Genomic DNA, 23,377 nt, shown 5'->3' with positions numbered 1-23,377 from the left:
CAAGAGGGTCCCCAACTGTAATATTATCCCTATAGAAATGACAAAGTATTAGAACAAAAATTATTCTCCCAGGGCTTTCAATATGGCCACTTAAATTTACCCAAAGCAAAGGCGTCCACTAAGCTACAGGAGTAGTTTTATTTATTTATTTTTTGCTTTTTGGGTCACACCTGGTGATGCACAGGGGTCACTCCTGGCTCTGCACTCAGGAATTACCCCTGGCGGTGCTCAGGGGACCATATGGGATGCTGGGAATAGAACCCGGGTCAGCCGCGTGCAAAGCAAATGCCCTACCCGCTGTGCTATCGCTCCAGCCCTACAGGAGTAGTTTTAAAAGCTTGTGGCAGCCCAGAGTCCCTCAACAAGAATACGATTACCAAATGTGATAGTAACAGCAAACACTGTTGGTTTTTGTTTGGTTCTATATTGTTGCTGATTTTAGCCATATCCAACAGCTCAGGGCTACTCCCCAGTGTGGTTTCAGGAGCAAAGGGGATCCTTGCGACTGTATTCAAGTGACCAGTCATTGCCAAGGAGTGAACCCAGGTTCTCTCATATAAACAAGAACTCTGGCCCTTCAAGCCATCTCCCTATCCTGAAGCCAGATTTTGAAGAGTGGTTTCTAGAAAGCCAAAGGAGACAATAAGCCTAAACACCCACATGATATTTCCACAGATTTATTATACTAAGGGGTTTTTGTTGTTTGTTTGGGGTGGAGGGCCTTACTCAGCAGCACTCAGGGCTTACTCCTAGCAGGGCCCAGGGGGCTGTTTGGAGTGGTGGGGACCAAACACGGGTCAGCCATGTACAAGGCAAGTACCTTACCCGCTGTACTATCTCTCCAACCCCCACAGGGGGTTTTCCATCTTAGAAAATATTTCAAACCAATTTTTGAAGCTTAAGTCTTTTTTTTTTTTAAACTTTATTTTGTTTTGCAGTGCTAGGAACAAACCCAGGGTCTCACATGGCAAAGAATGTGATCTACCATTGAGCCACATTCCCAGTCCCCAATGTTTGGTATTTTATGGGGAGAGGGTGATGGGAAAGCACCAAGTGATGCCAACAAACTAGCTGGTTATCAGGAAACCCCTTTTCCCCCTTCCTATTTCCTTTACTTCGTTTCCCCATCCACAAACCTCATTACCTCTTGTAAAAGGAATGCACTCTTAGACCAGTTCTTGGAAACCGTCTGGTTCTGCGATCTTCTCCCTGTTGATCTAGAGCTGGGGTTGCCAAACTCTAGCCTATAGACCAAACCCAGCACTGCGTGCTTTTATAATAAAGTTTTTATTGGAACACAGCCATTTGTGATGTAGTATCCATTATTGTTTTTGTGATCTAACGGCAGAGGTTAAATAGCTACAAAAGAAACCATATGGCTTACCAAGTCTAGAATATTTCCTTTCCAGCCATTAAAGAGTTTGCTGCCTCCTGCTTTCGAGCACCCTAAAGAATGTTGGAGGGGCTTAGGCATGTCCCCTCCTTCCTTTCCACCAATATTAAGGCTTCTCTTCCACTCTTCATTCTTTGAGGAGTGAAAGTTGACCCCTTTGCCAGTGAAAAAAAGAGAAGTTCTGGAAAACTAAAAGGTCTCCTGGCTTAAAGAAGTCTCTGTCCACTTCTGGATCAAGCACAAGGTCCAGGACTGGTGTCTATACAAAGACACTTGGTGGCATGAAATGAAGGTGGAAAGAATCTGCTGAGTACATTCAGGAGGCTGTCTCAGGGTTCTGAACCTTGGAGGTCTCAGGAGAAAATAACAGGAGGCAGCCAAGATACTCCCCACCCTGGGCAGACCAGAGACCACCTGGAGAGGAACTGAGGGATCAGAACCCCCTAAAGAAAGGGCACCTCAGAAAACACTCTGTCAACCATAGTTATTTTATGGATGATCAAAAGGCAAAGAACGGTCCACCTGGCTGGCAACATAAAGAGGCGCTCCAGGGACCCAGGAGAGACCTTGGCCACCCTACCTGTCCTCACAGTTTTCCGATCCACATAGGTGAAGCCACAAGGCCCCTTGAGGTTAACCATCGTTAAGTGAAGAGGGAAACATCTGCAGGAGGGAATGGAAGGGAAAGACGAGTCCTGTGGTTCCCATCAACCTGCCATGAGGAGAATTACCCCAGTCACTTGCTCCTGGTGCGGTGCTGAGGGTCATTCCTGGTGGTGCACAGGGGACCCTTCAGTCCTAGGCAGCAAACCCCGGGCTCCAGCCCACTGAGCTCTCCCCCCAGCCCCAGGTCACTTGAGTCTCTACATCTCAAACCTGAGCAAGTGAAAAAGATTCTCAAGGAAGCTTAGAAGTGAGTCACTTAATTTCTCCCACCTTTACCTTGGAAGGAGGCCCCTCTCAGAGGATGGCCATGGCAGGCAGCGGACAGAAATGGGCAAGATGCTGGTGTTTCCCATCCTCAATCTAATCCTAAAACCTAGGCAAGGGACCACCTTCTTCAGAGCACTGCTTGTCTTCCTAAAACTCCACAGGACAGGTTCTGCTTATTTAGTTTTTTGGTTTTTAGGCCACATCCAGTTATTTCTATCTCTGTGCTCAGGGGTCACTCCTGGCAGTCTAGAAGGGCCATATGTAGTGCCAGGGATCAAACTAGGCCATCCACATGCAAGACAAGCAACTAACTCACTATACTATTTCTCCAGCCCCTGGTTCTGCTTTAAAAAAAAAAAGGGGGGGGGCCAGACTAAGTAATACTTAGGGGCTATTCCCAGCTTGGTGTATGAGGGTCACTCCCAGCAATACTGCGGGACTGTGTGATGCCCGGAAGTGAACCCGGAACTGCTGTATGCAAAGCAGCTCTCTAAGCTATCTCCCGAGCATCCCCATATCTCCTCCTTAAGGGCAGAAGCACCAGCACAAGCCTCTGTGGCACTATGAGAGCATGGCAGGAAGGCCCAATATGTGGCCCAATACGGCGGGAAGGCCCAATGTGTGACTAGGAGGTCTGTAGTTTCTGTGTTGGAGAAACGGAGGCAGAACATTCTAGCGAGAAAGAGCAAGAGACAGAGCAACAGGGCAAGAGGGCAAGAGCGAGAGAGAGTGAGAGCAAAGAGCGAGAGAGGCAGGCAAAGACGCGTCACACCTGTGCGGGCCTCCTGCCGGCACTGCTGTGAGGAGATGGTGAGGCTCAGGGGTCTGTGTTCTCCGAGGGAGACTGCCGGGCTGCAGGGCCGCCCCCAGGGAGCAGCTCCCCTCCCCAGAGCAGCAGCCTCTCCCTGAGCATGTGCTCCAGGGGACACCGCCTGGCTGAGCCTCGGTCACCCCAACTAACCATCTTTCAGCTTAGCCAAAGCACATCTGACACTCCCAGAGCCACTCACCTGCCATGTTGGAAATGTTAACGTTCAGCCTTTTCGAGTTACAGGGCATTTTAAGAAAGGAAAAAAAAAAAGGGCAATCAACTCTTGTTTTGGCAATGGTAGGGGATGGCATTTCTTCAAAACTTAAGTGACCCATCAAACAGAGGGGCCAGGGGACTCTAGGCAGACACCGCATGTGCTAGCGGTCGGGGAACATGGCTGCAGCGGGTGCTCAGGCACAGACAGACTGTGTGCGCCCCAAACCCCTCCTCACCTCGTGACCCTCAAAGCACTTTACAGACAGAGCCTCGAGTGGCCATGCTGTCTCCACGTGAAGGAAAAGATGTGACAACCTTGAGTGCCCTACCCACTGGGTCCCGGGTAGGGGCAGAGAAGGGCAGCACAGGTCCTACCATGGGGGGGGGGCCCTGACGGGCAGGAGAAAAGGGAGAGCCCAGGCAGAGCCGCCCTGGGAGGCCTGCCACCAAGAGCCCCCCAGGGACACTTGGGTGGAGGGGCCAATTCTGATGTCAGTAAAGTGCTTCGGGGTGCTATGGGGAAAGGAGAGTGATTCGTCAGGTCTCCCCAAGCCTTCAGCACTGTTCGGGTCCTGCTGGAGGGCCCCCTGGGTCAGGGACTGATAGGAGTGCAAGACCTGAACCCTGCAGATACGGCACCCAGAGCCCCGGCTCTGGCCCTGCTCACCTCAGGGGGCTGCGGGGCTCAGCTGTGTGGCCAAGGATCTGAAGTCACCCTGCCTTCTCCTACTGGTCTCCCGCTGAGGAACCAAACAGCTCTGCTAACCCCACTCCTTCCGCATCCCCTCTCCGCAGGCTGCTACTCCCGCCCCTCCTCCCCCAGCCCCCAGGAGGCAAGACTCCTCCTCCCTTACCTCGAGAGATGGTCCCTCCAGGGGCAGGGTTGACACACATGGGTGGAAGGCGGGGCGGGGGAAGTTTGCACTGACGCTGCCTGTGCTGGGCCCGATCTGGGGAAAGAGAGAGGGCATCAGGGCAACATTTTCTCACCGCTCCTGGCTGCAGAGCCCTGCGCTGACTCACCCAGAGCATCCGTGAAGAGCTCTGGGCAGCCTCTGGAGCCAGGCACAGGTTCTGAGAAACAAAAAGACAGCAACTGTCTCGGAGGTGGGAGACGTGATCATTGTAGTGAGGCTCCTTGTTGGTTCTCAAAGGAGCCCGCAAACTCTGCCGCCGGCTCCCTCAGCTGCCCACCCCATGTGCTGTTGGACCATAAGGATGAGACAGGACAACAGCCGGGAGCTGATGGCTGTGGTCCCTCTGGGCTCCTTCACTTAACGAGCTCTGTGCCCGCTGAGGGCTCCACAGATGTCCACATCACACCAGATCTCAGGTTATCCTTTTCCACTAAAAAGTGGGAATAAGAAGTAGAAAAGATGGGGGTTGGGAGAAACAGTACAGGGGTAGGGCACTCGCCTTATACAGCTAACCTGGGTTCAATCCCTAGCAACCCCTATGGTCCCCTGAGCACCGTCATGAGTAATTCTTGAGCACAGAGCCAGGAGTAACACCTGAGCATCGCTAGGTGTGGCCCCAAAACAAACAAAAAGTGGGCAGAGTGGACCAACTGAGGGCTGGCATCCTCTCTGAGCACCAAGTGCAGACCACACTAAACTATCTGAAATATTCATGATTTGCCACTTTGAATATTCCTTCTCAAAAAGACTAAAATCTCATTATCAGTGACATTTAAAGTCTATTTTTAAGAAGTTCCACACAATTACTACACACGATTAAAATGCAAATACTCAACCGAGTCTTCCATGTGAAAGTGGCAGTGTCTGGGCAAGTTACAGGTCTTTAAAACCAGCTAGGGAATGGAGTGATAGCACAGCGGGTAGGGCGTTTGCCTTGCATGCAGCTGACCCGGGTTCGATTCCCAGCATCCCATATGGTCCCCCAAGCACCGCCAGGAATAATTCCTGAGTGCAGAGCCAGGAGTAACCCCTGTGCATCACCGGGTCTGACCCAAAAAGCTAAAAATTAAAAAAATAAATAAACCCAGCAAAATAACACACAGCAAATCCTTGTGTGAGGGCAAGGTCAGAGGAGCCCTCTGCCTGCTGCCCTGCTTCTTTGAGCAGTGGGAGGAGAGAGGCCCACAGCACGCATGCTGCACACACAGGAGCTCTCTCTGGCTGTGACAGCAGGGCCTAACCCAATACATCGCAGCTCAGACTCTGGGGAACAGGAAGGACATCATGAAATCAGAGACGCAGGCCTCAAATGTTTGGGGTTTTTTTCCACAGAAATGGAACTGAAAAAACAAGAGAATAGTTGTCATTTTCAGCAGGGAAGGGGGAAAAAAAGTCTTAGTTATATATAGCATAGGTGGCAAAGAGGGCCATGCTCAGGCTGCTCTGGTGACAGCAGGTCCTAGAGCACCCACATGCAAGGCCTGTGCTCCAGCCCTGGAGCAATGGCCCTAAGAGAATTTAGTTGCTTTTTTTTTTTTTTTTTAACTATACCCGGCAGTGCTCAGAACTTAATCAGCACTCAGGGATCACTCCTGGAGGTGCTCAGGGGACCGTATATGATGCCAAGGATCAAACCCAGGCTGACCACATGCGAAGAAGGTGACTTACCTGCTGTACTATCATTCTGGCCCCTTAGCTGTACTTCTGAAAACTAAAATTGGGACTAGATAGTACAGGGGTTAAGGCACTTGCCTTGCACGCAATTAACCCCAGTTCAATCCCTGCACCGCATACAGTTCCCTGAGCACTGCCAGGAGTGATCCTTGAGCAGTCAGGAATAAGCCCTGAGCACTGCCAGGTTTAGCCCCCAAACAAAAATTTTAAAAACAAACAAACAAGGAGCTGAAGAGATAGCACAATGGGTAAAGTGCTTGCTTTGCACATGGCAGACACAGCCAGGTTCAATCCCAGGCACCCCAATATGGTCCCCTGAGTCCCACCAGCTGTGATCCCTGAACACAGAACCAGGAATAAGCCCTGAGCACTGCCAGGAATGCCAGAAAACAAAAACTGTAGCACTGTAGCACTGTCTCCCCAATGTTCATCAATTTGCTCGAGTGGGCACCAGTAACGTCTCCATTGTGAGACTTGTTGCTGTTTTTGGCATATCGAATACGCCATGGGGAGTTTGCCTGGCTCTGCCATGTGGGATACTCTCGGTAGCTTGCCAGGCTCTCCGAGAGGGACGGAGGAATCAAACCACGTCGGCCATTTGCAAGGCAAACAGCCTACCCGCTGTGCTATCGCTCCAGTCCCTGAAACACAGAACCAACCAGAAATAAGCCCTGAGCACTGCCAAGTATGCCAGAAAACAAAAACAAGAACAAAAATTTAAATTCAAGCCAAAAAGATAGCTGGAAGGGCTGAGAGCATGCTTTGCATGATGCAGGAAGCCCAAGTTCAATAATCAGCAACACAGGGTTCCCTGAGCACTGCTGAGAGGACGCCCAGGGTACATCAAGAGCTGAGAGCCACCCCTGAGCGCTGCTAGGTGTGACCCACAATTACCCCTCAAAAAATCAAAACTGAGTATTGAAGAGAAAGATGGCTCACAGGCTGGAGCATATGCTTCGCATGCAGAAGTCCTGGGTTTGAATCCAGGCACCACATGGTCCCCTGAGCACCGCCAGGAGAGTGTTTCTTCCCGTCCCTTACCCAGCAACAGATGGGGAATAGCCCCTGAGCACTGCCAGGTATGCCCTCTCCCCGCCCCCCCCAAAAAAAATGACTATCAAGTGCCTATACAGACTGGAGGTGGTAGAAATATGCATTCATTATACAATCTCATCAACATTTTTCGAATTTTGAGATTTTTTCCTAATAAAATTCTGGGGCAGGGAGCAGGTACCTATGCTCAGGTGCTGCTCTCCCACACGCCCAGCTGCACACGCTCCCCACTGGCTGCCAATCCCACCTGTGCTGCCTCGGCAGCTGCCAGCGCTCTGCTCATCCATTCTCTCCCAGTACATTTTTAGCACCATGCTGAGCTGCCTGCCTAGGTGGTCCAAAGCATCTTCCTGAGCACCAGTGTCTGTTTTGTCAGACTCTGCTTATTAGGCTGCTGTTGTTTGCCTCAATTCTCCTTCTCCCATAAGCCTCCTCATATCACGGGCGTGTGATTTGCAGCAAACATGTCAGACTTCAGCAGGAATGCTGGTCGGGTCTTCAGCAACATGGTGCCTGAGACCAAGATTTATCTTGTTACTAATTGCGGCTTCGTCTTGAAGCTAAGGTTGGAAATGACCAGTTCAACCTTTCTGTTCATGTTTGAAGAGGGTCCTTGCTCCTCTCCAAGAACAATGGTTTCAAAAAACAAAAAATAAAAATCATAAATGATTTCACGGTTATTTATTATCTCATTAAGCATTTTCAGCAATTCGAGGTAAAGATGTCACAATCCCACAAAAACATCACTCAGCCTTCTTCTGGCCACGGAACTGGAGGAAAATTGCACAGTCTTGCTGTTCATCCAGTGTTTTTCAAAGTATTGTGCTCACTGTAAAAGATTCAGCTTGCTTTGGGGGGCCTGATTCTGATGGTATTGCAGCTGAGAGACAAGAAACCTGTGTTAAGATACTGGCAAAGGCAATAACAGGTCATTTACCAGGCACACAAACACTTTATTTGGGAAGTGTTGGCAGTTCTGTTGCATTACATCCGAGGGAAGAAGGGTAGTCACAGGCCTAGTGGCCACGATCCACAATGCTGCAGGAAATCGTTACAGTCATCACCAGCCAAGCTATCAAGCCGCACATCCCACTGGGACTCAGTCCGAGTTCCAGAAATATCTCTGAAACACAGCTGTTTCCACCTGGTTCCCACAGCCAGTAGGTGCTCAGGCTGCAGCCACACTGCATTACCTGCCAGCGCCAGGCTGACACTCTTCAGCAGAATCGGCTGCAGGCCGCAGCATACACTGACACAGGGCCTGCCCCGCTCAAGACTCCAGGGCTAGGGACAGAGCAGAGTCAAGCGCTTTTCCTCCACTGCCTCTAATCTCCTGTGTACCCCTGAAGAGAGGAACCAGAAACAGGTCCAGGTCCCCTTCTAGGACTGGGGGAGACCATATTCAAACCCAGGCCAGTCTAACTCAAAAGCCCCAAGCTATACATCATTTTATGTAGCTTCTCAAGATTCATGCCACACTAGGAGCTTGTAATCTCCTAAGACCACGGAGACACGGGCTAGAGTACTCCTTTGCATGCAGGAGCCCTGGGATCAATCCCTGGCAATGCACGGTCCTCCAAGCACTGTAGGAGTGACCCTCAAGCCTTGAGCCAGGTATAGTCCCCAAACCAAAACAAGAAAAAAACTTCCTAAGAGATGGAGAACAGGGCCAGGAGATAGGAAAAAGAATTAAGAGTATAATGCTTTGTATGTGGGAGGCGTGGGTTCAATCCCACACCAGGAATGGCCACCCAAAGAACACAAATATACACCAAAAAATATAAGAACGATGCTTTAGGGCTGGAGAGGTAGCACAAAGGGCTGGGGTGCACACTTTGCATTCAAGAACCTGGGTTCAATTTCTGGTACAGCCTAGTCCTGGGCACTCCCAAGAGTGACCCTTGAGTACAGAGCTGGGAGTACCCCCTGAGTACAGCCAGGTGTGTGCTACCCTCCACCCCCCCAAAAAAAAAAAGAATAGTGTTCTATGACAATAAACATGTCAAAAGACCACATATGACCAATTGCCAAGATCATGACGCAAACCAAAGGTGACAGTAATATTCAGACCGTAGTCAGGAAACCGGGGAAAGAAGGGTTGTCTGAAGGTGAATGCAAGAAAGGCAACAAGTGCAACCCTTATATGATCTCTCCAGCTCATGGCAGTGTGAAGAAGCTTGGAACTGAGGCTGTACAGCATTCACCCTACATGTGAGGCTCAAGGTTTGATTCCTAATGACACCAAAAAAAAAAAAAAAAGGAAGAGAAAGGATATGATGCATATGATGCTTTCTTGTATGGAAAGCAAGGTCCCAAATAATACTTACCATGTCTTAAGGCTACTTATAACAATGATTAGGGGGCTAAGATATAATATAGTGGTTAGAATATGGAAAACTCACTTTTACACACTGGATAGTAATCACTATTATTATTATTTTGAGGGGCGTTTTAGGCCACACCTAATGCTGTGCAGAGGCCACTCCCAGCTGGGTATTTGAGGGCTGATCCTGGTGGAGCTCAGGAGACCATGCGATGCCAGGAATTAACTCAAGACTCCTAAATACAGAGTGTGCACTTGCCTTGCACATGGCTGACCCAGGTTCTATCCTGGCACCCCATATGATCCCCCGAGCCTCCAGGAGTGATCCCTGAGTATGGAGCCAGGAGTAAGCCCTGAGTGCCTCTGGGTGTGGACCAACCTCCTCACCCCTCACCAAATAATAACAACAGGGATAATGAGCTGGAGCTATGCTCAAAGGACTAAAGTGCACACTTGGCATTCAGGAGTCTTGATTTCAAACCCTGGCATCGCATGGTCTCCTGAGCTCCACAAGGATCAACCCCAAATGCCCAGCCGGGAGTAGCCCCTGCACAACATTCGGTGTGGTCTAAAACACCCCCCCAAAATAATAATAATGATAATAATAATTATTATCCCGTTCGAACAAATCGATGAGCAATGGGATGACAGTGACAGTGACTATCCAGTGTCTAAAAGTGAATTTTCCATGTCCTAACCTGGTTAAGGGTATTCCCTCATCTGATCCTTGGAAATACCCGATGAAGCAGACATGATGACATGGTCTACTTAAATCGTGAAGAAATGGAGGTACAGAGGCTCAGTCTCCTGTTCGGGCCTCTGAGCCATCGAGGTTTGATGTGAAGCTTGTGCACAGGGAGTCCACACTGCCTCTGTTAATCTGACTGCTAACATCACCTCCAGGAGTCTCCTGAACAAACCACCCCCACTGAAAAAATTAAATACCAAATGCTACTAGGGGAGGCTGGAGAGATAGTACAGTGGGAAGAGCACTTGTCTTGCACACAACTGACTTGGGTTCGATCCTTGGCACCCCATGTGGTCCCTGAGCCCTATTAGGAGTGATCCCAGAGTGCAGAACCAGCAGTAAGCCCTGAGCATCAGTGCGTGTAGCTCCCAAAAAATGCTATTAAGGAATTCTGCCCCAATACTCTCACATGGTACCTGTCATATTAGAGGATGAATTTATTGGGGTCTCCATCTCAATAAATTAGTGTTAGTTCAGACACTCCCACCACAAGAGAATCTTTTTCACCCAACTCTTACAAGTGGGTGAACAACAAAGCCCACTGATTAGCAGACAAACACAAAACATTAAATACTCAGTTATCAATTTAAATGTGCTGTCCACACTAATCTCAAATTCAATGTTTTCCTTTTCCAGATAGTTAGCCAACAAATGTAGGACGGTAATGATAATTTTTTTCAACTGCCACAATGACAGATGGAGTGGCTGAAGGCAAACAAGGAGGCAGGGAGGGGCCACTCTGAGCCCTGGTACGTGTGGCTCTCCCGGCCCCACTTGATGGCCCACATGGGGCAGCAGGTGGCCAAGGGTTTCCATGTCTCCTAGGAATGAAACTTGGAGACACAGCTGGATTCCTGCAATCACTAGCTTTGCAAGGCCTCTGTAAAACATATTCACCAGGGAGATAACTCAAAGGTCTGGAGAGCATGGGGCAGGCCCTGAGTTGGGTCCTCCATACAGCAAGGTCCCAAGCACTGCCGGTGAACCCTGTATCACTAATCCAGTGCTGCACTGCATCACTGGCACTAAACTGTCAGGCCTGCACAAGTGACTGAGATCAGCAGGATCTGAGCTCCTGGGCACCGCTGGAGAGTGCCCCCAAAATAAAAAAACAAACACATAAATAAAAAGAAAATATGTTCAGACAGGAGCCTCATGGCTGACTTCAATCAAAGGAACCAGAAAAGCTCAATGAGCTACATGCAGGTGCTGCACACAGGGGGCCCACTTCAATCCCAGGCATTCTAGGATCCCCGGGCACAGCCAGGGCTGACCCTGAGCACAGAGCTGGCAGCAAACATCAAGAACCTTTGAGATGTAGCACCAAAACAAAAACAAGAAGGTAGCAGGCCTTCTTTACTCTTTACTCCCTTAAAAAAGAAAAATCATTTTCTTATCTAAGCTATCCAAAGTCATCTGGGATCTGATACCAGAATTTTAATTTTTTGTGGGGGGGTGGGCAGAGAGGTCACATCTCAGGGCTCTCCTGGCTCTGTGCTGGAATCACTCCTAGCGGGATTCAGAGGGCCATATGGAATGCCAGGGATTGAACCCGACAAGCGCCCTCCCCACTGTACTACTACTCCAGTCACTGACATTAAAAATTCTTAATGCTTCCCTCTTCTCGTGCCACTGCTTATGCAACCCTCACACCCATCTGCTGGAGAGCACTGGTTTCAAGACTTGCCTCGGCCTCTGAGATCACTAATATCACAGTGACTCAATCCACCTCTGCTGATGTTCACTCAGGCCTATCATGTGCAAAATGCTGGGCCAGGGAGTATAGAAGAGCACAAAAGGCCCTGGGGCAGAGAATATGGTGTTTTTTATTTTTTGTTTTTTTTCTTCTTGGGTCACGCTCGGTGATGCACAGGGGTTACTCCTGGCTCTGCACTCAGGAATTATTCCTGGCGGTGCTCAGGGGACCATATGGGATGCTGGGAACCGAACCCGGGTCAGCCGTGTACAAGGCTAACGCCCTACTCACTGTACTATTGCTCCAGTCTGAGAATTTACTTCGATGGACTAAGCACAGAAAAGTACCTGCATGACTCTGAGAAAAGAGGGGAGATTTTCTCAGAGTCTCAAATTTTCTCAAAAAGATTCTTCATTGACAGAATCCAGAGAGGTACATGGAGGAAATGGTGTGAAACTCCCCAGAAAAAAACAGGGAGCACTTCTATAAGCCACGAATAAGTCAACAAGACATTTGGTACAAGAATGGGTGGCAAATCCAACAATTGCCTCAGCAAATGGTGGCACAGGCTATGATTCCACACAACAGAGAGGCTGAGAGAGGACTCTGGAGAGTTCCCCAAAAACAGGGTCAAGGAGGACTCACTACTCACAGGTGAAGGATTCTCACAGCCTTCACTACTGCCCATCACAGTGGAGAAGGACATGGGGATGCAAACAGGGTTACATTCTTACCTTTTCTGAATGAGTCCAGGCTGAACATTTCTGGCCAGGAGAGAAAGCTGTAATCCTATGAAGGAGGCAGAGAGGTAATGGTTAGTACTCTAGGTCTGAGAACCACAGAGGATTTAGTGAGACAGAGAAAGCAGTGTCCAGATAAGCAAGATGAAGCTCTTCACTCATGAGCCTCCAATGGCCGCTTGAAGTCTGAAAAGTCAGCCGCTCTCCCCAATCAAGTGTAACTAAAGGTCTCAGTGTCTTGCTCTTTTGTTTGGAGGCCACATCTGACAATACTCGGGAGTTACCCCTGTCCCTGCACACAAGAATTATTCCGGGTGCGCTCCAGGGACCACATGGGATGATTGGATCAAACCCAGGTCAGCTGCATGCAAGGCACATGCCCTACACACTGTACTATCACTCCTGCCCTTCAGTGTCTGGCTAATGGAGAGCTTCCTTCTCTCCTCAGTCCTGACCTCGAAGACCTTGCTAAACCACAGAGAATGCATTTTGTCCTCTATTTCTACCTCATCACCAGATCTTTGGTTTCCCGAGGATTATTAGGAAGAAATAAATTTTATGTGGACCCCCTTTCTCCTCCAACATCAGAAAAGGAACTGATAATTTCTGTGGATAACCTGGTTTACTGGGCTTGCAGAAAATGGAATAAAGCTCCCAGCAAATGAGTCTTGACTGACAATATCAAAGGGAAGATGGTAACTAAAAATAAAATGCTTTTTGTGAAAGTCTCTATAAAATAAAAATATCAGCTTTGGAGGCCAAAAATGTTGGTACATTTTGCTCATTTAATCAATAACACTTAACTGAGAAATAGACCTAGAAGTTAAAATGTACACACAAATACGAAACACTTTTTATTTAACAATTTTTATTTTTATTTTTCTTAAGAATTCTGCTCTCCTCTGTTGCTTTTGCTGTGGGGTTTTTTGTTGTTGTTGGTTTGGTTCTGTTTTCTGTGGTGACAGGGATCAAACCCAGACCTTTACATACGCAAGGCAAGTGTTCCATCACTGAGCTACAAACATCCCTGCCCAACAATTTTGTTTCCAAAAAACATTCCAAATATAGGGGCCAAAGTAGTAGTACAGCAGGAAAGACACTTGCCTTGCAGGTAGCTGATGTGAATTTAATCTCCAGCACCACATAGGATCCACCAAGCCCACCAGAAGTGACCTCTGAGTAGAGCCAGGAGTAAGCCCTCAGTACCACCAGGGGTGGCCTCAAAACAAATCAAAAAAACCCAGAAAACACCAAAAATTCCAAATCAAACTTGTAGATGTCCTTGATGATGTAGCACTCCTGAGCGCCACAGCTAGAATGCAAGCCCTGCAACTGCTGCAGGACCCCAGCAGAGACTACAGCTCATGGGAAAGTAAGTGACCTCTACCATGACAACCATGACAGCAATAGAGGGAAGGGAAGGGCCAAGGAATGAAAAAGTTTAAGAGAGGGGGCTGGAGCAATAGCACAGCGGGTAGGGCGTTTGCCTTGCACGTGGGTGACCGGGTTCAAATCCCAGCATCCCATATGGTCCCCCTTTTGCTGTGGTTTTTTTTTTTGTTGGTTTGGTTTTGTTTTCTGTGGTGACAGGGATCAAACCCAGGCCTGGAATTACCGGCAGAAGTAATTTCTGAGTGCAGAGCCAGGAGTAAACCCTGTGCATTGCCGGGTGTGACCCAAAAAGAAAAAAAAAAGTTTAAGGGAGTCATAATGTAGTACTCCCGAGTTAGGTGCAGTCACGAAATGTCACCTTAGTTTAAAAACATTTACACGGTGTTTGACAAACCAGGATGGTGTCTAATTTTACTTAAAGTCTAATGTGGTCTACACTCCTGCTGTTACCATTTATTCATTCCCAAATTGTGGGAAGACTGGAGGGAGGGTGGGGGGAGTGGACCTATGGGGATGTCTTTTAGGTTCCTCGCTGTCTGTCCAAACGGTCTCCTCTCCCCTAGGGATGCTGGTAATTTCAGTCAATAGGGTATGGTTCCTCAGAGAGAAAACGTCGATATCAACAGTAAAAACATTTACTGTAATGAGGTTAGTTACAATCTGGGGCTGGAGAGATAGTATAGAACAGGTAGGGCATTTGCCAAGCACGCAGCTGACCTGGGTTTATTCCCTGGCACCCCATATGGTCCCCAAGCCCGCCAAGGAGTGATCCCCAAGCACAGAGCCAGAAATAAATCTTGAGGGCTGGAGCGATAGCACAGTGGGTTTGCCTTGCACGTAGCCGACCTGGGTTCTATCCCCAGCATCTCATATGGTCCCCTGAGCACCGCCAGGAGTAATTCCTGAGTGCAGAGCCAGGAGTAATCCCTGTGCATCACCAGGTGTGACCCAAAAAGCAAATAAATAAATAAAATAAACCTTGAGCACCACAAGGTGTGGTCGAAAACAAAAAGTTACATCAAGGGGCCTGAGTGATAGCACAGATGGTCAGCCTCTACTGAGGTTCAATCCCTGGCATCAAGCCCCACCAGGACTAATTCCTGAGTGCAGTGACAGGAGTAACCCCTGAGCATTGTCAGATGTGACTCCCCCCCACCAAAAAAAAAAAAAAAAAAAACCCAAGAAGGTACATTCTAGGGCCTGAGAGGACAGAACAAGAAGCAAAGCATGTAGTAGTTGCAGCAAGGCCCCTGATTTAAATCCTGGACATCACATATGGTCTTCTCCTAAGATCTGTCAGGATTCATTGCTCAGCGCAAGCCAGGAAGAACCCTAAGTATATCCAGGTAGGGCCCAAAAATCAACTCGAAAAAAAAAATTGTTACATTCACTTTCTAAAGATTCTGTCTAACCAAATTAAAATGGGTTTAACTCGAGATAATGACACGTCCCCACCTCATGGTGCTCTGGTCCCATATACAGTGCTAAAATCTGTCATGACTGTCATGACCACAACTGCAAGTGCCTTAACCTCTATCCTATCTGCACTATCTCTCCATCATGAGATTCTAATTAAAAAAAATAAAAATAGAAACCATTTAGGGACCTGTGCAATAGCACACCAGGTAGGGCGCTTGCTTTGCACACGGCCAACCTCATTTCAATCCCTTGCACCCCATATGGTTCCCCAAGCCCTCCAGGAGTAATTCCTGAGTGCAGAGCCAGGAATAAGCCCTAAACACCTCCAGATGTGGCCCAAAAACCACACACACACACATAAATAGACACATATATATTTATTAATAAGTTATTTAGCATCTGCCTTTGGGGCATGCTTGGGTAGTGGTGGGAAGATGTAGTGGTGTTGAAATTGATGTTGAAATATTGAAAGTAATCAATTACTGTTAACAACTCTTTGAAAATGAAATTTTAAAAATTATATTAGATCTTATAGTGGGTAAAATACTTGCCTTACATGCAGCTCACCTGCACCATATAGGAACCCTCCCCCCCACCCTCCCACCCTCAAACACTGCCAGGAGTAATCCCTGAGCACAGAGCCAAGAGTAAGTCCTGAGTACCTCTGGGGGTGGCCCCTCTCACCCCACAAAAAAACGCCGGTTTCACATGTTTAAGGATCTACGTCTGATCCCTGCCACTATATGTCCTGCCCCTCCAGCTCCTTGGGGTGCAGCCCTGGCAGTTTCTAGCATCACCAGATCTAAACATTGAACTATGGAGACCCAAGTATCTACTAGAATAGCCCCCAGGCCTCCTGTGCATTACCTGAGAGGACTGCCACCCCAAAATTATGCAGAACTTCTGGTTAATAATTTAAAGATTGGTCTAGAGTGATAGTTCAGTGGTCAGGACTCTTGCCTTGCACAGGGCCGAAACAGATTCATTCCCAGCATCCCATTATGGTTCCCTGAGCCTGCCAGGAGTGATTCCTGAGCTCAAAACCAGAAGTAAACCCTGAGCACAACAGATGTGTCACAAAAAACAAAAACAAAGAGATAACTTTTGGGGCCAGAGAGATAGTAGAGAGGAGAGGGCACTGGCCTTGCGTGCAGCTGAAAATCCCCAGCATCCCCACTTGGTCCCCATAGGTGATCCCTGGGGGCCAGAGCGGTAGTACAGCAAGTAGTACAGGTGCTTGCTTTGCACAAGGCCGAACTGGGTTCAATACCTGGCACCCCATAGGGTCCCCCAAGCCTGCCAGGAGTAACTCCTGAGCACCACCAGATGAGACCCAAACCCTGCCCCTCAAAAAAAGTGATCTCTGATTATAGAGCCAGGAATAAGCTCTGAGCACTCTTTGTGTGGTCCACGCCCCCACCACCACCACCATATATTAATGTAAAAAAGGTTTTTTGAATGATGACTTTCTTCCCAGTCACAAATGGCCAGAACACATGGCCTCACTTTGCACTGTGGCTCCAGTACGAAATCCACATCTGTTTTGCACACATGGCTCAACCAACTTACCTCACGAGAGCACGACCAGTCCCAGATTGCGTAGCCTTTTGAATTGAAGCTGAGTTCTCTCCTTGCTATTCCTCATCACGAGGCTGGGCCTCCTCCTGGGGAGTACAATGCGGGTCACTAAAGTGATAGCCCCACCAGAAAGGAAGAAAGGAGCGTTGGATCATTGAAATTCATTCACTAAGTCCAACAAGGACAAGTACTATTTAGTGGCATGAAATACACAAACTGGACACGCTGGTCTCATTTCAAGATCTTTCATGACTCCCACTACACACAAAATTGTGACCTGAGCTACATCAGCACCTGTAAGATACCTAGAAAAGAGCCAGATTGCTAGCACAGGGGTTAAGGCACCTTCTATGTGGTACCAGGCCTGCTACTACTGAGCACCACCAGGTGTGGTCCTGCCCCCTCCACCAGCACTGTTAGGTGTGGCCTTGGTGATCCCTTAACATTGAACCATGTGGCCAAGTTAGCTAAGAATCACCAGAGTGGTCCCTGGTAATACTTAGGAGTCCCACTAAATATAAAAATAACTAAAATCAGGCCAATAGCAACAAAATGTTGAATATCATTTTGTTGTTATTGTTGAGCCACATCCAGTGGTGCTCCAGGACACCTTCCGGATCAGCATTCAGGAGACCATGAGGTACTGGGATCAAAACTGAGCCCCTTTCAGGTCTGCCTGTAAAGCATGCACTCAGTTCATTAAGCTATCTCCCCAGCCCTAATTATCATTTTTTACAATTTACAAAGTTCTTCCACAGACTTGATCTCAATCTATGCAGCAACCCCATTAATTTAACTTTTCCAGAGAAAGACAATAAGATTTCCCAGAGAAAGTTATACAGCATGGGTCTGGAGCAATAGTATACCAGCAGGGTACTCATCTTGCATGTGCTGACCTGGTTCGATCCCCAGCACTACATATGGTCCCTGATCCCTGCCAGGAGTGATCCCTGAGTGCAGAAACAGTAGTAACCCCACTGCTGAGTCTGGCCCTCCCAGCCCCCCCAAAAGAAAGTTGCTCAACCTGGCAAAGATTATATTGTTGCCTCAGGCCAAGTGGATCTTTGCAGTGACATACTGGGCACCAAAACTTTCCATGCCTGTATTATACTACTCTTCTTATTTCGATGCTATCATACTATTGTCTAAATGTCCCATGGCTCATTCTTTGAAATAAGATTTCTTAGAACCAGAGAGGTAGTACAGCAGGTAGGGCGCTTGCCTTGTACACAGTCAACCCAGATCCAATCCCCAACATTCCATATGGTCCGTCAAGCACCACCAGGAATGATCGCTGAGTGTAGAGCCAGGAGTAACCCCTGAGCCAGGCGTGACAAAAAGAAAAAGAAAGGAAAGAGAGAGAGAGAGAGAGACAGAGAGACAGAGAGAAGAGTGTTTATACTGACATCTTCAGAGACTGAAAAGGATGTGAAGGACCTAACTGATAAGCTCTGGGCCACAGTCACATAAATTAAAACACTTGGAGAGTAAATATTCTACATAGGAAGAAATTGTAGTAAATCATGTATTTGCATTTGAAATAGCTGCAAAAATAAAGAGCACTATAATAAATTCCTATGTCAAGGAAAGATTGGAAACTTCAACTCCCGAGATTTAAGTGTGAATTATGACACAGTCAAAATTCACAGTGACAAAGGGTTAATCAAAAAAGTTGCAAGAGAACCGAACAATGTCCCATTTCTCTTCAGCCACTGGATTGCAATCCAACTCAGGTTAAGTGTGTAATAGGCAATCTGCAGTCCTTCTGCTACAGTGTATGGCAAGCCCATGGATTGGGGTTGCAAAGTGGAACATCTTCTTTCTGCCTTGTAAAATCACCATTAAGGGAACCAATATTGCTGCATGAGGACCTGGTAGACAGCATACTGATGCCATCCTCCTGGCTGGGGTTTCTGAGGACCCCTGGGATTCCAGTTCACAGCAAACAAAGGACCCAACATGCATTAGGTCTTTCTCTGCGAAATGGGACAAGTCCTCACCAGCAAACAAAGAATACCTCACCCCGTGGCCTTCCCAGTGACACGGTAGGTGCAAAAGGGAGCAAACCGGGAGAGCCAAAATGCACCCGGGCCTCTCACTGGACGGTCGGTCCAGGCAGCAGAGGAGTAGACAAAGGTCCCAGGGCACTCCGAGGTCTTCCTCCAGGCCCTGCCCCGTAAAAACGGAGCATCCCTGGAGGAAAAGGCCTCCTCGCATCAATAAAGAGGTCTCTCCCGCGGCCCCCGCTGAGCCCCTGGCTACCAAGCCCGCCCCGGCGGACCTGTCTGGCTCCCGCCCCCGCCCGGCTCCATGGCAACGGCAGGCCGAGGCCTGGCTACCCAGGCTCGGCCGGGCCGGCTTCCCGGGCAGGCCTAGGATGCCCGGCCTGCTCTCGGGCCGCCCACTTCTCCGTTCCGCTTTCCGCTACGCCGGCGGTCCGACGCGGGTCCCTGCTAGCGCCGACCACCCCCGGCCCGGCAAGTTCCTGAAAGGGGCAGGAAAGGGGAAAATTAAAAGCCCAATTCACCTGTTGTTACAGATGTGAAACAAGCCTCGGTGCACCGCGCATGAGCCGCGGCCCCCCCCACCACGACGGACTACAACTCCCACAAGCGCCCGCGCGGCCTCTTCCGGGTCCCGAGGCGGAAGTCCCGCCGGCGGCCCCCGGCGCTCCTTGCCGCGCGCTTCCGCACCCGCCTCCCGCGTCCGCCCGGAGTATTAGCTTGTCTCCTGCTGGTCCGCGGCGCTGGGGCTCGCAGTGGCGGTCGAGCGGCGAGAGCGGCAGCCGCGCAGCGGAACCCAGAGCCGCGCACAGCCGCGGGGGAATGGACGGGACTTCCTACAGAGCCGTGACAGGGGAAGGACTTCCGGGGAAGCCGGGAAAGGGGCGGGCCCTCAGCGGAGTAAGCATCGCCCAGGCTGCGGCTCTGGGCAGCTCCGGGCTTCACTCCGCCCCGCCTCCGTCCAGTGTCCGGCAGAGCGAGAGCTGGACGGCCAGCCAGCCGTCTTCACGACCACCCTGCGACTCCTGATGAAAGTGAAGAAAATGCCGGGTCAGGACAGAATCGGGAATCTTAACCCAGCGCTAGCTGCTGCCTCCCACCCGCCAGCGAGGGCTCATTGCCACGCCTCTTCTCCAGCTCCTCACCGATCTTCTGATCCTTCAGAGAGGTGAGAATTTCTGCCTCAGAGTGTTAACAAGAAAACCACGGGATGGCGCATTGTGAATTGTGCAGTGTTAGGAGAAGGACGGGGTGGCACTTTTTGGTGGCGAGAAGACCACAGGTCAGAATGCTGCTGGACAAACCTGGAGAGATGAGCCTCCCTATCACACCCCCCCCCGCCCCCAATATATACCCCAGCTCTCACACCCTTGTAGTGGGAAAAGTATTGTTGTCCATCTCCTGTAATGCACTGCAGTAGATAACGCTCCTGTATTTGTTATGTGGAATCCTGAGAAGGCCACGGGGGAGGGGGGCGGAGGGGATGTTAACCGTGACACAGGGTGAGGATTTTACAACAGAAAAAAGTCCTAGCATCTGTTCTGTACTGTGTGGGAGATAAGGTGGATCCCAATCCTGTGCTCAAGGGCTACTTCCAGTAGGGTCTGAGAGACCAGGTAGTGCCAGAGATCACTCTGGGGCTTCTGCATGCAAAGTATGGTGTCTGGTCCAACCCTTGGATGTTCTATCCTGTTTTTTCTTTCTTTTTTAATGTGGCCGTTCAGTAAATGTGAAAAACAAGTCTCATGGGGGATGCAGTGCCACCAGCAGGTCAACCTGTACCAGTAGGGCTTGTGCATCAATCAGCAACCTGTTGGTGTCTTCAGGCTTCCTGATACCCCAGAATTGCCACTGTGCCTCTGGCCGGACCCTAACAACTTGGGACCAGGTTTCCTGAGAAATTAAATGGCCAAAAGTTAGGTATATGGAAGCCACGCCCACAAACCACCTTCAGCCCCGCTATAGAAGCTCATTTATCAACCTTGCTTCAGAGACCCATAAATCTTGAAAGAGATCAAAAGTTGGTTAATCAGTCTGGTTCCCGCCCAACCAGAGCCCACCCCCAGTAGCCACTTGCTTCCACAATCCAAAATTGCTGCTGTATTCTCCAGCAGGACTCCACCACCTCAGGATGGACCTCACCAAGATACAATCTACTGAAAATTTAGGCATGTGGATTTTGTGACTGAAATCTCCAGGCTTTCTCAGTGTCCAGATGGGCTACCTCCCCCAACCTCCCTGTATTTCCAAGAAGCCTTGGCAGTTACATTCACACCCCAAAGCGGCTACCTAATTTAAAAAGCTACTCCAGCCATGCCTTCCCAATAAAAACACTGAACACCCTGAACAAACACAATGACACAGTAACCTCTTAGTACTAATACTCCTAGTATCACAAATCATAATGCACAAAAGGAGAGAGAAGAAAAGAGCCTGCCATAGAGACAGGTTGCAGCCAGGGGGCGAGGAGGGGGAGTTGAAGGTGGTGGGAGGGAAACCAGACATTGGTGGTGGGAAATGTACACTGGTGGAGGGATGGGATCATTGTATAACTGAAACCCAATTATGAACAGCTTTGTAATGGTTCTATTTCACAGATATTCAATTAAAAAAATTTTTTAAAGGAAAACAAATGATGTGTCTCTTTTTTCTGCCTAAACAAATGCAACAACAAGAGGGACTGGTGAGATAGTACAGAGTGCAGGCTGCTTGCCTCGCACCAGGCATGCCCTGGTTCCACCCTGGCTCCATTCCTGCATTCCCTATGTTCCCACGAGCACTGCCAGGATTAATTCCAGACTTAAGAGTCAGGAGTAAACCCTGAGCATCTCCAATGTTGCTCCAAAACAGAACAAAATAAAATCCAACAAGTATGTTATTTTCTTTCAAGATGGACAAAAGGGGACCAGAACCATAGTACAGTGGGTAAGGCACTTGCATTTCAACCCATCTGACACTATTAGATCCTGGGACCCAGTATGGTCCCCAGAGCCCCACAAGGAGTGATCTCTGAGCACAGAGCCAGTAAACCCTGAGCACCACTGGGTGTGTCTCCCCTTCAAAAAAAGAGACAGAGTGGGCTTGCAACAGCATTCATTCGAATAATGCTTTCCTATTCTGAGCAGGGCATTGGCAATGTAGTATGTTGTAAAAAATCCTTGCACATAGTTAATTGTATAGTTGTTGCTAATCTGACTGTGGAGATGACAACAACCCTACCCTCAAGGGATTTAAAAGAAAGGGTTAGGTATTGGAGATGAGGTCTACAATGGGGGGGCGATTCTTTGGTGCTAGAGCAGTAGCACATGGGTAGAGCATTAGCCTTGTGTGGCCAACCAGGACTCAATCCCCAGCACCCTATATGGCCCCTTCCCACCGCCAGCACTGCCAGGAGTAAGCCCTGAGCACTGTGGGGTGTGACCCCCAAAACCAGTGTGTGTGTGTGTGTGTGTGTGTGTGTGTGTGTGTGTGTGTGTGTGTGGTGTGAGCTCCATGCTCCAGATGGGTTGGATATGTGAATTTTAGAAGCAATAGCAGAGAAAAACAAGAGTTGGGATGACATTCTAAAGGGATTTTTTATTTTGTTTTATTCTTTGGGCCACACCCGGCAATGTTCAGGGCGTACTCCTGGCTCTGCACCCAGAATCATTCCTGGCTGTACTCGGGGAACCATATGGGATGCTGTGAGTCGAACCGGGGTTGGCCACATGCAAGGCAAGCTCCTTACCCACTATCCTATCTCTCTGGCCCCAGGGGTTTTTATTTTATTTTAGGAAAGGAAGGGAAATAGTGCTGAGGGGCTTTTTCTGGCTCTGGCAGTGCTCCAGGGACCATAAGTGGTGCTGGGGATTTGAACAGTTCACCATATGCAAGCAGATGCCTTAAGCCCTGTACCATCTCCTCGCCCTTAGGATTTTAACTGTGTTTGAAAGCAATATTTATTTTTACAGTTTTAAGTAGGACAGCTAACTGCTATATGTTCAGAAGGCTATTTTGGAAGTGTAAGGGTAGAATTGGCTGGAAAAATAAAAGCTAGGATACCAATTAGATGAGAGGGAATGAGGAAATTAAATTAGGCACAGCAGTGGAAGAGAATGTTTATAGAATGCCAGGACCAACCCCCAAGCAAAGGTATGGAGAAATGACTGTCATCTGGGCCAGAATGACTGGAAGGATTATGCACTATTAATGTAATTCAAAGACATAGGGACCAGAGACATAGTACAGAGGTTAAAGCACTTGCTTTGTATATTGAGGTTCGAATCCCTGGTACCACATATGGTCCCTCCGTGCCTCCAGAGGCCACTTCTGAGCACAGAACCCAGAATATTCCCTGAGAATCACTGGATGTAGCCCAAAAACAAAAACCAAAAAAAGAAATTTGGGCATTGGAGAAAGTGATGATTTTTAGCTTCAAACAGATTGTTTCAAATGTTGTGAATGTTAAATGATACGGACATGCTTCCTGCTCCAAAGGAAGA

At 48.8% G+C, this 23,377-nt stretch overlaps 1 protein-coding gene across 3 annotated transcripts in view; it reads right to left on the bottom strand.

The window, feature by feature from the left end:
* The window catches only part of DHX30 (DExH-box helicase 30), a 37,127-nt gene extending 17,577 nt beyond the window's left edge, over positions 1-19,550 (bottom strand). Inside the window, exons 1-4 of one of the 3 annotated variants that reach the window (XM_004615282.2) lie at positions 19,421-19,550; positions 16,885-16,979; positions 12,499-12,553; positions 4,208-4,303 (exon numbers count right to left, since the gene is read on the bottom strand). In XM_004615282.2, the coding sequence (XP_004615339.1) occupies positions 4,208-4,303; positions 12,499-12,526 (124 nt within the window). In that variant the 5' untranslated portion in view covers positions 12,527-12,553; positions 16,885-16,979; positions 19,421-19,550. Of the gene's footprint in view, positions 1-3,336; positions 3,366-4,207; positions 4,304-12,498; positions 12,554-16,884; positions 17,002-19,420 lie in introns of those variants that run through there. The other 2 variants (XM_055134959.1, XM_055134960.1) reach the window with 2 other exon arrangements.
* Between the last annotated feature and the right edge of the window lie 3,827 nt (positions 19,551-23,377).

This window comes from Sorex araneus, chromosome 4 (genome assembly GCF_027595985.1).
Source record: "Sorex araneus isolate mSorAra2 chromosome 4, mSorAra2.pri, whole genome shotgun sequence".
Taxonomy (NCBI): Eukaryota; Metazoa; Chordata; class Mammalia; order Eulipotyphla; family Soricidae; genus Sorex; species Sorex araneus.
This window is presented reverse-complemented; position numbering and strand designations above follow the sequence as displayed.